This window comes from Microplitis demolitor, chromosome 1 (assembly GCF_026212275.2).
Source record: "Microplitis demolitor isolate Queensland-Clemson2020A chromosome 1, iyMicDemo2.1a, whole genome shotgun sequence".
In the NCBI taxonomy this organism is placed as follows: Eukaryota; Metazoa; Arthropoda; class Insecta; order Hymenoptera; family Braconidae; genus Microplitis; species Microplitis demolitor.
In genome coordinates this window covers 22,148,135-22,161,333 of record NC_068545.1, presented here as the reverse complement: position 1 = coordinate 22,161,333, position 13,199 = coordinate 22,148,135, and the positions used below count along the sequence as shown (strand labels likewise).

At 29.8% G+C, this 13,199-nt stretch overlaps 2 protein-coding genes across 2 annotated transcripts; one reads left to right on the top strand and one right to left on the bottom strand.

Annotated features, from left to right (window-relative positions):
• The first annotated feature begins 788 nt into the window (after window positions 1-788).
• On the top strand, window positions 789-3,035 carry LOC103580157 (MYG1 exonuclease). The gene is made up of 4 exons (XM_008561820.3): window positions 789-1,420; window positions 1,737-2,271; window positions 2,350-2,522; window positions 2,603-3,035. The coding sequence occupies exons 1-4, from the start codon at window positions 1,188-1,190 to the stop codon at window positions 2,778-2,780; spliced, it is 1,119 nt and encodes a 372-aa protein (XP_008560042.1). The 5' UTR covers window positions 789-1,187; the 3' UTR covers window positions 2,781-3,035.
• A 225-nt stretch (window positions 3,036-3,260) lies between these two features.
• LOC103580183 (cuticle protein 38-like) lies at window positions 3,261-4,852 on the bottom strand. Its single transcript, XM_053739188.1, has 3 exons — window positions 4,757-4,852; window positions 3,870-4,247; window positions 3,261-3,515 (listed from the first exon to the last, which is right to left on the bottom strand). Exons 1-3 carry the CDS (start codon window positions 4,766-4,768, stop codon window positions 3,291-3,293), a joined length of 615 nt encoding a protein of 204 aa, XP_053595163.1. The 5' UTR covers window positions 4,769-4,852; the 3' UTR covers window positions 3,261-3,290.
• Window positions 4,853-13,199: the final 8,347 nt, after the last annotated feature.

The window sequence follows — 13,199 nt, the reverse complement described above, 5'->3', positions numbered from 1 at the left end:
AAAATATAAAATAGTATTATATCATTAGTTAATTAGCTTATACATTAATGAAAGAACGTATTGTTCTCTTCTCTTGTCATTTAGTTTGTACGTTTAAATAAATAAATTTCAAAATATTTTTTTTTTACATTTCACAGCAGAAAATTCGACATGCTGCGACTCAACCTTGCAAATTATTTAATTAAACAGCTTCAGTTGCTCTAGAAAATTTATATGGTGATTTATTTTTCATAGAATTTGAGAGTTCATCATTGATGAGTAAAAAAATTATGTATTGTGACCAATACCAGAGAAAATTAAAAAATTCTACTAGTATTCATTTGCAACCATAACTTTTTGACAGATAAATTACTTCCTTTCTTTTTACTATTTTTTCTTACACAGAAAAAAAAAATATTTTTAGGCGCAGGAAATATTTTCGATTGTGAATTGAAGACAAAAATTTTCTTAGGACTAGAAAAAATTTCTTGGGGCAAATAAAGATTTATCGCGCCAAGAAATTTTTTTTTCTTGTTTAGAAAATCATAGAATATTTTAAAATATTCTCGCTTATTTTAGTTTTTTAAATTATTTCAAAAAATTTTTCATACTTTTAAATTTTTACAATTTCAAAACTTTACGATTTATTTTTAACAGTCAAAAAAACTATGTAATAAATTCATGTACTAGAATTTTCTAAATTATTTCTGGTCGTTTTTTTATCTAGAATATTCCAGAAAAATCAACTCTCTTGAATACTCCCGATAGTTTTAGATTTTTCTGAAACATTTCAGAGAAAGTAATTTTCAAGTGTTCAACTTAAACACGCAAACATGGATATTCATAAATTAATAATTTTTTGAATCAATACTTTATCTCATCCTAATCATTAATCAGCACAAATAATTTTTACAAAAAAACCCTGAAAAATTTTTCTTCACTGTTTCAATAAAAAACTTCTTTGTCTACATTTCAAAATTGCCGCCAATAATTTAAATTCTCCAAGGCAGCGCTGCGCTCTTAGGATTTAAAAATTCAAACACGTTTTTTTCATAACCTATAATTGAGCAAATTGTATAAAATATCGAACTATTTTATTAAATTATCAATATATTCTAGATTAGTCTGTTAGTCAATTAAAAATTAATTAATTAATTGTACTTATTTGAGAAACTCTAATTAAATTAACAAGATAACTCGCGTCTTACATGTTAAGTTTTTCGAAATTAATTATAAATCCCCTGGTTGCTACTTTAAAATCTAAAACATCACTTATTAATAATAAAAATAAATTTAAATTAAAATACCTGGTTAATTATTTTTCTACAATGACAAGTGATATTAAAATAGGAACTCATGACGGTTGTTTTCATTGTGATGAAGCATTGGCTGTTTTCATGCTCAAACAATTACCTGAGTACAAAAACGCTTCAATAGTACGGTAATTATTATTATTTAACAGGCTATTTAATTATTTATGAGTGTAAATTAAGAAATTTTTTATGATACGAAAGTTAGCTGACGTCTAATAATTTTTGGAATTTTTTCAAACCTATCAATTACAACAAAAGTAATATTTTAAAAAATTACACTTGTAGATTTTTCAATTTTCTACATGTGCATATTTTTAGTTTTTTTTTGTAATTGATTTGTTGAAACAAAATTCCAAAAATTTTTAATTATCTATTAACTTCAGGATCCACACTCATGTATAACTTTTTAAATAAACTGATGAAAAAAATTTTTTTTAATAACAGGACAAGAAATCAGAAAATTCTTGACACCTGCGACATTGTAGTGGACGTTGGTGGTGTCTATGATCCAAAGAAGCATCGCTATGATCATCATATGAGAGAATTCACAGAGACGGCAAACTCAGTTTTAAAACGTGATGACTGTCCATGGACTATTAAATTAAGTAGCGCTGGCTTAGTGTACTGTCACTTTGGCCATAGAATTATTAAGCAATTAATACCGGAAATAGTCGATGAGACTGATGTCCACAGTATTTTTAAACGTGTCTACGACTTATTGATCAAAGAAGTCGATGCCATTGACAACGGAGTTGTGATGTTTGATGGAGAACCCAAATATCGTATTGTCACTAATTTAAGCGCGCGAATCTCTAGATTGAATCCTGAGTGGAATAGCGAAGGGGTTGATCCTGAGGTTCAATTTGTAAAAGCCATGGAGATGTGTGGTGATGAATTTAAATATTTTATTGAAAATTCTGCACGTGTTTGGTTACCAGCTCGTGATATTGTTCTTCAAGCTATTGAGAAGAGATTCGAAGTATTTTTTTTATTATTTATTATTATGATCATTAATTAGATGAGTAATTTTTTTTTATAAAGTAATTTTCTGGTTTAGGTGGATCCGAGTGGTGAAATTTTTGAACTCCATAAATCAGTACCGTGGAAAGATACTTTCTTCGAGTTGGAGAAATTATTGAATGTTAATCCTCCAATAAAATATGTGATATTCAAAGACAATAATTGGAGAGTCCAATGTGTTCCTGTTAGTCTTGGTAGTTTTATTACTCGGTAATTAATATTTTTATTGATACTTTATTTATCATCGATATTTATTTATTAGTTTTGTTGATTATCAAAATTTTTAATAGATTGCCTCTGCCAGAAGAGTGGGCAGGTCTACGTGATGAAGAATTGACTCGAGTTTCTGGTATCGAAGGCTGTGTCTTTGTCCACACTGCCCGTTTTATTGGAGGCAATGAGACACGCGAAGGTGCTTTGGCTATGGCACAAAAGTCCTTAAAACTAAATCAATTAATGAAATCTTAGTAAATTAAATAATTCAATTTACAATAGGGAATTACATCTGATACTTTGTCTTTTTTATACTAAAAGAAAAAATAAATTATTTTGTACAAATGTTTAGTTATATAAAAATTTTAGTATGTCCGCGATTGAACATTTACAAGATCACTTGGATATTTGCCAAATTTTCAGTAAAAGTTAATGAATTTTTTAAATAAGTGAATAATTGAATTATTGATCCAGTTTATACTAATATTTTTATGACGTGATAGATTTACTCCTATTGGGAATAATCCTTTATGACATGAATGTTTTTTTTTTTCTTTACAATGTCCTCTAGTAGAAAAAGCTGATAAATTTATACGACAATTGTATTTATTTATTGAACTTTAAGTTGATCATGATTAAACTTTTAATAATTTCTTATAATTCTAGTAAATTGCAATAAAATAAAAAAATATTTGTTTGACATAATTTATTTTTTCTATCAAAATCCATTTACACAAATTCGACAACAGTAAAAAAAGGCATCAATTAATAATAATGGCCATGGGATTCAGCAGCGGCTTTAGCGACTTCCGCGAAGTGGGCAGCTTTTGCGTGAGCTACTTCCGGAGTGTCAATGACGTTACCGTCGGGTCCGAGTGGGGCGGCACCGTATCCGTAACCGTAAGCGTAGGCAGGTGAGTAAGAGTAAGCTAGAGCACCGTATGCGTGCCCATGTCCATATCCATGTCCGTATCCAGTTTTAGCAGCTTCCTGAGAAATAATAGTCAATAATCAGTTTGCGGATTAATATAATTTTTTAAAATAAAATGACTTTTACACAGAAAAAGAAAGATTTCTTCGCGCAAAAAATATTTACTCGCCCCAAAAAAATTTCTACCTAGTACCCGATCAGAGAACTAGTACTTGATCACTCCACATATTGATATATATATATTTAGTAAATATAGATATAAAAATACATGAGTGATCGGGTACTGGATCTCTTACCTCATAATGCAAAAAATTTCTTAAGACAAGAAAAAGTTTTCTTGAGGCGAGTAAATATTTTTTGCACCAAAAAATTTTTTTTTCTATGTAATAATAGTAATAAAAATAAAAACATACATGAGCATGAGCAGCGAGGTGAGCAGCCTTAGCATGAGCAACCTCAGGAGTATCAATTACACGACCGTCATGACCTAGTGGAGCTGGAGGTCCATGATGAGCGATTGTTGGTACGTAAATATGACTGACATGTGGGTAGGAAGAGTGAGCGACCGCTGGTGCATAAGCGTATCCAGAGTGTCCAGCATATCCACCGTATCCATAGCCATTGCGTGCTGCTTCGTGTGCGTGAGTTGCCAAATGAGCTGCTTTTGCGTGGGCTACTTCCGGGGTGTCAACAACACGGCCATCGTGAGCCAAAGGTGCTGCCGGACCATGGTATCCGTACAAGTACCCGGGTTTTGCTGATGCTACAGCGGCAAGAGCGACCAAAACAATCTACAGATTCAATTTAAAATTTTTAAATTACTTTCTAGTTACCATAATTAAAAATATCAATGCGCTATCAATTTTCACTTGAAATTTTTCAATTTATTTATAAATAAAAATGTATTACTAAATAAAAAATAATCACTTGCACTTTTTGCAGAAGAATATTTATACGCATCGCGTGCGTTACGTTTTAATAAAATAACACAGTGGAAAGTTCGCTGTAAATTATACGCATTATATAGTTTTCATTTTTAATTTAATTTTTTTTCCTCATTATTATGCACTGAAGCCAAATGTAAAATTTTAAATAAAACTTGAACAATAACAGAAAAAAACGGCGGTAATGCCGAATGGAATTGGCTTTTTTACGGTAAAACTTTAATTATTTATAATTAGAATGATAATAAAATCCAGTGAAACCAAAAAAAAGTGTTACAACTATTATAAAATACGTAATCTAGTTCACGAGTTAGTTTTGGTAAAGATCTCAAAATATAATTATTTGAAATACTCACAAAAGTCTTCATAGTTATTTTTTAAAAAAATATATGTTTTTATATATATAAATAAATATATATATATATTATTTTGTCAAGTCTGCGCTGCTGGGTTTTCCAGTATTCGCTGACGGGACTGTTGTGCTGTACCAAGAACCGCGTACCCTTTTTATATATATGGTAACAATCTGGTAGGGAGTTGGTTTGTGTATTTAAAAATGATATGGTGGGATAAATTTTAATATCATGTATTTATAGCCATAAGTGTATTGGAAAAGATTAAAGTACAGTGACATTGACATTACATTGACGGGGGCCCTGGACCTGTTTATGACAGGTGCTTTTCCTATCTAGCTAACAGACTCCAGCAGTTACAGACATCAATGCTCTTTGGTACTCTCGCCCTTCTCAATTTGCCAACAGTTTGCTCCGAGGTCAGAGCCAACCAACACGGCTTATTTTCCCCTCCATGCATACGAGTACACATACGAAATTTCATTATTAGTTCATTTATTTATTCGAAATATGAATTTAAATGAAATATAGGTGAAAGTATTTTTTATGTAAGTAATTGTAATTATCAATTATCAGGATAGTTATCTATTAATTATGATTATTATTTTTGAAAAATTTTTCACTATTATAAATTCATCTCTTGTTATAATTATCACTGCAATACTTAATTACTTTTTGATAACCCATTATTAAAATTATATAATAATAAATTTTATATTAGTAGACTTTTTGATAAAAATTTTTTTTATATATTTGTCATATATCTGACGAGAGAAAAAAACATTCCGAATCATTCGTGATAGTGCGCGAAAAAATCGGGAGTGAATTCGGAGTAATTACGGATTTTATTTTAATTCAGATTCGCTCTGTCATTCAGAGTTCCGGAGTTTTAGAAAAAATTACTGAGTAGGGGGTCAATAGTGAGTTTGATTTTCCCGCGGAGAGATTTCGGGGTGATCTGGATTTTTTTTTAAATCCGGATTCATTGCAAACCAGAGTTTCAATATTAAAAAAAACTCCCCTTTGGAGTGAGTTTTACACCAAAGGGACTAAATAAGTACACATTCATCAGTCCACATTCGCTTCAAATGTCATCCGTGTTCACTCCTCGAATTTTTTACAGTGTATATTTTTGGTGAAAAAATTTTAAAATTTCATTCAAAATAATTTTCTTAATCAAATAAATCCAAGTTTATTTCTAGATATTTTTATCTTTTTTTTGACAATAGTGTAAATAAATTTTTATTTTATTCTGTCAATAAAATGATTCTTCGCGTTAGATATGAAATTGATAATGCAATAATTTATATCGATTTATTATTCGAGACATGATTTATTGTCTAATTTAGTACGCGCTTTTTTCAAATTTTTAAGTTCTAAAAGCTGCTGCACAAAAATCGCGTACCTGCGATCCCAAAAATTTAAGGAGATCGCTTTTCAATAAAAATCTAAAACAAAAAATTTTTTTACGCATGTCAATGAAAGCAATTCCATTCTGAACAAAAGTATCAATTTTTGTGAGATCGAAAAAGAAAAATTATTTTTTGCCTCTTTTGTAAAATTAAAAAAATTGCTGTTGATATTTTGAAATATGATTAAAAATAAATTTTAAAAAATGTCATAATGTATTTAAAATATGAAATTATTGAATAAATAAGTCAATTTACGACAACAAGGATAGAAAAGTTTGAAAAAAATATGTAAATACTTATGTAAAATTATTAATTTGATCTCAATAAGATCTGTATCTCATTATAAAGCCCGGAAGCATTTGATTTCGATATTACAAACTTGTCGACCCTGAGTAATTTATTATAGACTAGATACATAAGTTATTCAGGCCCTTTTAATGTAACCAAGACATTTCCCCGCGGCCCAAATAAATATTTTAATGAAGAAATTTTTTTTACTGTATTAAAAGCGAAAGTTTTTTTATCAAACCAACATTTGTCCACAATAAATATATGTATGTATACTTAAATGAGCTACAAAATAAATAATTGAAGGACAGATAAATCTGTACGTCCTCGAAGATGAATATCATTTCTTGTATTGGATTTAAAAAAAGTGTATCACGGTAAAATCATTAACTCTCATTACGTTAATTCCATGATCGATATTGCACTATATTATCATAAATATAATTACTATCATTACAACACAAAAAAATGAAATCGACATATATTAACAGTAAATAGTAATTAAGAAATATTATTGCATGGAATTTTTAAAAAATAGAAAAGTTGATAACAAATACCAGAAATATTTGAATAAAAATATAATATAACAGGTTGCTCGATTTAACAAAAATTTTTATCTGATATCAATGTATATATATATAAGTAAATTCGTTACGCACGCTTGGTTTTATCCATGCACCCGGGTCACAAGTACCTTAGAAGTGCCGTTAATGATTTCTTTCTTATTGATAAAGAAAAAGTAAATAAAAAAATATTAAAATAAAATGAGAATTTTAACGCTGACATAAACTAAACCGTCATGCAACTGTGTAGGATCGCGCCTTTCCTTCTGGGCGAGTCTCGTGGGCGTAATAATGGAACCACAGTTTTTATATCGCAATGAGGTAATCACGCGACCTACCCGTAACACGTTTGCATCAGTAACAAGAATCTCAATATTATTATAAATTACAACCATATATACATATATGCATTTATTTTTTATTTTATTCACTCCTATTCTTACTTTTCTTCTTCAATTATTCATACCATCGCAAAAGCAATTATCGAAAAACCGGTAGCTTTTACATAACTATTTTGTAACATATTTAATTATTACACGCCAGGATGATCCGTTTATATTCCATACATAAAAATAAATATATATATGTATGCAGAAAATATATATCATTTAATATAAAGAATCTAGAGCATTTTCATCCTTGTATCCTCGGTAGTACTTAATATCGACTGAAACAACAGCAACTACCGTTGTTAGATGTAACGTGTAATTTTGAGTTAATTCAATGTGTACTATGATTACAACACAAAAATCGTCAAGGCGTGTCTTTTTCTTATATTTTTGCGACAGACTTGCAGTACATATATTTTGCTACCACTGCATCCTATAAAGTATAAATATGATGTGCAAGAAAAAATGCGGGGCTGCAAATGTGCTATTACACTTAAAAGCTTGGTATTATGAATAGCTGAGTGATTCCCAATGTAATCCAGGCGTATTGGTATTACAATTGTATCGTATCGTGCGTTTATTTAATAAAACCGAGACTTAACATTGCGTTATGTAGGTAAGTAAAGGCATGAGGCTCGAGATAGCGCTCATTGTATGGGTGTTTTTAATGATAGATTAGCTGATATCACTGACAGTAATAACTTATAACGTTTTCTCTTTTACTAGCATTACGATCTATGACGAAACAAAGCATCTATCTTTGGAAGTTAATTCATGATAGTCATGATCACCATTCCGGCACGCCCGGCTATACATTGACCATTTAATTGCAGACTATCGAGTCAACAATTATATGGATCCTCGATCTTTGCCGTACCGTGAGATTTGTTGCGCCTACTAGCTGAGATGCATCATACCTTTTGCTAATATTTATTGTCAATAAATATAACTATAAATGTACACGGTGAAAAAAACGGGGTAAGTTCAGTCAGTGTAGGTAGTCAAATTTTTTGTATTAAATTTAAAAACTTAAAGCGGTGTTTAAATAACACCATGCATTAAAAATTGAAAACTCAAATTTTTTTGGGGTAAGAAAAAATCCCACCAAAAACAGATTCTCTGTAAAAAAATTGCGCCAAGTACAAGTTCAACACTATCTATGAATGGAAAAAATGTACTTTACAAAAAGCTATAAAATCTTGAAAACACCAAGTAACTGGTAGCATTGGAAATCATGAGAAAAATCTGAATCAAAATATATAATGAAAAAAAATGATCCGAATGTACTTGGTGTGCGTCACGATTTCATTGAGTCAAGTAATTCACTGCAAATCCACTCTATAAGTGTATTATTTTAACACACATGGAGTGTATCCCATGTTTGTCATAAGCAAACTATAGTTTTTTTGTAGTCATTTCCCTGTTTAGAAAATCTCATAGAATCCAATAGATTCTTATGCATTCCTATAGGGATTTTATAAGAATGAATGAGTTCTATGAGAAGCGCTATAGTTAAGTATAGGGCCTTATACATACAGCTATAAGAATCTATCGGATTTTTTAAGCAGGGTTGATACACGTTTAACGGTGTGTTAAATTTCTATAGCTTGCTTGCCGCATTTCAATGTTTTTCGGCAAGTGTGTAAATTTTGACTACACGCTTTTGATTTTACAGTCAATTTCTATGATCGATTCTGAATTTTAGTAAACTGCAAAGAAATGACGATAACAAGAAAATTTATTGTTTAAACGCACACCAAGTACATTCGGATCATTTTTTTTCATTATATATTTTGATTCAGATTTTTCTCATGATTTCCAATGCTACCAGTTACTTGGTGTTTTCAAGATTTTATAGCTTTTTGTAAAGTACATTTTTTCCATTCATAGATAGTGTTGAACTTGTACTTGGCGCAATTTTTTTACAGAGAATCTGTTTTTGGTGGGATTTCTCTTTTTTTTGTAAAGCAAAGCAACTTCAAATATTATCTGAAAGTTACATTGTTTTTTATATTTCTGAATAAAATCCTTTGATACAATAATTATAAATTTTTTAATATTACAAAACATTTACATGAAATAATCTTAGCAACTAAGAAATGTGAGTTTTTTTTCATTTTGCCGTCCTATATCCACCGCAGATTGAGGGAAAATTTAATTCAGAGTTGTCAGAAAATTTTTGTCTGCGTCGCCCCATCTACGATCAAACGTAGTGTAATATTTTGTCAAGTCGTCAAATCATTTTGAAGTTTAAAATCATTCTATTGGCTCACAGTTTAATCATTATTAGACAATAATAGTACACTATAATTTACCGCATAAATTGAAATTAACTTTTAAAAAAGTATTATTGTAATGATTTTTTTTTCTTGTGAGAAAATAGAGAATATTTTTAGGAAAAATTCTTTTTAAGAACAATGACCCCCACTATTGTTTTACTTTTAAGCGCCACTTTTTTTAAGATATAACACATGCCAACTTAAGTAAACATCAATAAACTAATCAATCGAATTCTTGACTTCTATGGTAATTTTTAGTTATTATACCATTATCGAGTTTAACAAAACTGTTGAGATACACGAAATTATTTAGATCGAGTTTGTTATAAAAATTGTGATGTAAATAATTTATTAGTATTTTCAGTTGATGGAAACAGTTATAATTAATTTTTTAATATTGAAAATACTTTCGTGATGATAACTCATCATTTAGTCATACAATAGGATTGAAATCCAAGTTCAGTTGAGCGGGTAAATAAGGATAGTTTAAAATTACCACTTTGTAGTGGATAATGTCACTTGCCTGTGACTAACAACATTAAAAATATAAAAATATTTTAGTTTGTTTCTGTTGGCCAAACTGAGTTCCTGGTAAACTTACCATATTATCAGATTTGCCGAGCATACACCCTAATAGCACGATTTGCTTTAGCAAAAGTTTCCTTGAATTTTTTGTCAAATGACCGTCAGTTTCAGACTTTTTCGTTTTTGATGACAATTGGTATACAACTTGCCATACAATTTGACGTTAAATTACCACCCGAATTAGAATGCAAATTCACTTCAAAAGTTTTATACAAATTGTCTTCAAAAACAAAAATGCTTGAAATTGACCGACATTTGACGAAAAATTAAAGGATTTTTTCGTAAAGTTGAACTTTTGCTAAGCAAACCGTGCTAATTGGGTTTTGTTTCTAATAAAAAAAAGTTACCTCTACATTGGAGAAAAATTAACCGCAAATTTTACTATTCAACTTTCGCTGTTAAACTGACAGCAAAGTCAGGCAGCGAATTGCAGGTAATTTCATTGTCAAATTATTGTCAATTTCAAGCTAAAGTAGCCATTAGGGTAGTTAATAGTTGACCCAAACTTGCTTATTCATTCGTCATGGGTAAAATAATATTACGCATTAGGCCTCTTTGTTTGTGCATACGAGGGTAATAAAAGCGCTCTCTAGTGTTGAAAAATCAAGACAGATTTTAAAAACTGTAATGTTGAGTCTATGGAGACTATATAGTCTCCATAGTTGAGTTAATCATGCTCCTTCTTGAAACTATTTATTCTAAGACGGTAATAAATAAGCATATATTATAGATGGAAAAAATTTCTGAAATCTCAATTTTTAAGGTACTATAGTATATGCTAACGTTTTTTATATTTTAAAAGATAAATAATAATAAAATGTGATAAAATTCAGTTGGTAAACTTTGAGTGAGACACAAATATTTCAGAAAAACCAGAAATGAGCCGTGTTTTAGTTTTAATAAAAAAAAATGTAACTCATAACCATAAAACACCACTCCGACTCAAGAAAAGAGACAGGTAGGCTCGCGCTACACACTCACACATATACATGTGTTTGACCGTGTACTTGGCGCGAGACACTACCGTGTCTCTGGATTTTCATGAGCCAAAAAAAATTTCTTATGCTAAGAAAATTTTTGTTTTCATTTCGTCATGCAAAATTTTTCTTGTGCCAATAAATTTTTTTTTGTTATACAATTATACGGTGATTTAATTAATTAATTAAATTACTGGTGATTGGAATGATGGGTGTAATTTTTAAATAAATTACGTATGACAAATAATTATTGAAATAAGTACATAGCAAAATTTAAATTTCCTCTAGATAATATTTAATAAATTTAAAAATTTTTTTTATATGTATTACACTTTTTTTTTCTAATTTCTGAATTTGGAATTTTTGTTTACACCGATTTAACACCGCCTACACTGGTGTTATTTAATTTTAACACCGCACGATGTTAAATTGAGTCTATTTTTAACACCGCTCTTGTTACAGTGAATATATGATGTCGTAAAAATGAAATGGATGGAGCGGATGGTGCAAAAATTAGCTCGAGTATGAAAGCGAGTTACATACTTGTACTTACACTTACACTTAGCGATTGTAGCAACAAAATGCTGTGTACTAAAATGTTTCGAGGTTCATTCATTAATGCAGAAAAAATTGTGTGACAAAGGCGTGTCTTACGGAGGCGGATATTGCTCTGGAATGTCTATTGTATTATGAGTATATATTACATGTGTTAATACAATTTCTTAATATAAATATATAGATATACATATATATATATATATATATATATATATATATATATATATATATATATATATATATATATCAGTAAAATTTTTAAATTATTTTTTGTTTTTATACAAATTAAATATTTTAAATTTTATTTATGACGGATGTCGTTGCTGTTTAATTCAATGGTGAATGTGTTATTCACTGGCGGCTTTATGTGCGTAAATTATCCACTCTGATGTAACACTAATCGAATTGAAAATTTTTTTTTTATATTAAGTACCAATAGAAAACCACCCATGACTTTGTTTGCGATGATGAATGACGAGAAATTATAAAAAATTATTAAAGATTTCCTGCGGTTAAAAAGTTGTTGTAAAATATATAATAAAAATATAAAAATTATTGCATCAGGTGCTGAAATAAATTTAAATTTATAAATATTATTTTTTATATCTTTTATTTATATTTCGTTGCACACAACTACTTAGTAGTTACAAAAAAAAAAAAAAAAAAAAAATAGATTTTATTTATTATTTAAACAATACCATAATTATTTTACACACAATAAATCAGTGAATTTGATTACTTGTTTTTTTATTTAACAGTCTCTTTGTTTCTTCAAACTTTCCAATAAGGTAGCGATTGGAATGTTGGATCCATCAGACAAGTTGATAAGTTGATGAGTGTTTACGCCATTAGATATAGCTTGGTCTACACCATTACCTTGGCCAGAAAATTCAAAATTAATTGCAGGATATGAAGTTTGTGATGCTGTCAATTGAGCTTGCTGCGCACCAGTTCCAAAAATCAAGTTGTGGGTTTCTGAATTCTTTTGATAAGTAGAACCCGATTGTTGTTCTTTGTGCCAATTAATTATGTGAGGTACTCCGGGTGATACTACTGGATATTGTACCCATGTTGAAGTTGATACTGACGCAGGAACTGATTTTACTGTTTTCTCATCATGGGATTCAGTAGCTTTAGTTTCCAAAGTTGGGAAAGCATAGGTTGATGTTACGTCGACAGATGTAGCTCCTCCTGATGCAGTTTTTGTTTCATCACAGTCTGCACTGTTCTGAACATGTGATGTAGCGGTCTCTTTTTGAGCACCTTCAATGACTTTAGTTGGAATGTACTGGTTTGAAGTTGTCGTGTGGGTGGTTGTTGTATCGGGTTTAATTTTGAAGCTTTTGGTAGGCTGACTGTTTTTCAGGATTCCACTCAAATTAGTAGTAACTGCAG

What these genes read in the sequence shown, in the direction of transcription:
- LOC103580157 (XM_008561820.3), top strand. Translation starts at nt 1,188, where the DNA reads ATGTTAAGTTTTTCGAAATTAATTATAAATCCCCTGGTTGCTACTTTA. An exon ending in AAAAACGCTTCAATAGTACG is followed by an intron (nt 1,421 to 1,736) that starts GTAATTATTATT and finishes TTTTAATAACAG; the next exon opens with GACAAGAAATCAGAAAATTC. An exon ending in CTTGGTAGTTTTATTACTCG is followed by an intron (nt 2,523 to 2,602) that starts GTAATTAATATT and finishes AATTTTTAATAG; the next exon opens with ATTGCCTCTGCCAGAAGAGT.
- LOC103580183 (XM_053739188.1), bottom strand. An exon ending in ACCTCGCTGCTCATGCTCAT is followed by an intron (nt 3,516 to 3,869) that starts GTATGTTTTTAT and finishes ATTATTTCTCAG; the next exon opens with GAAGCTGCTAAAACTGGATA.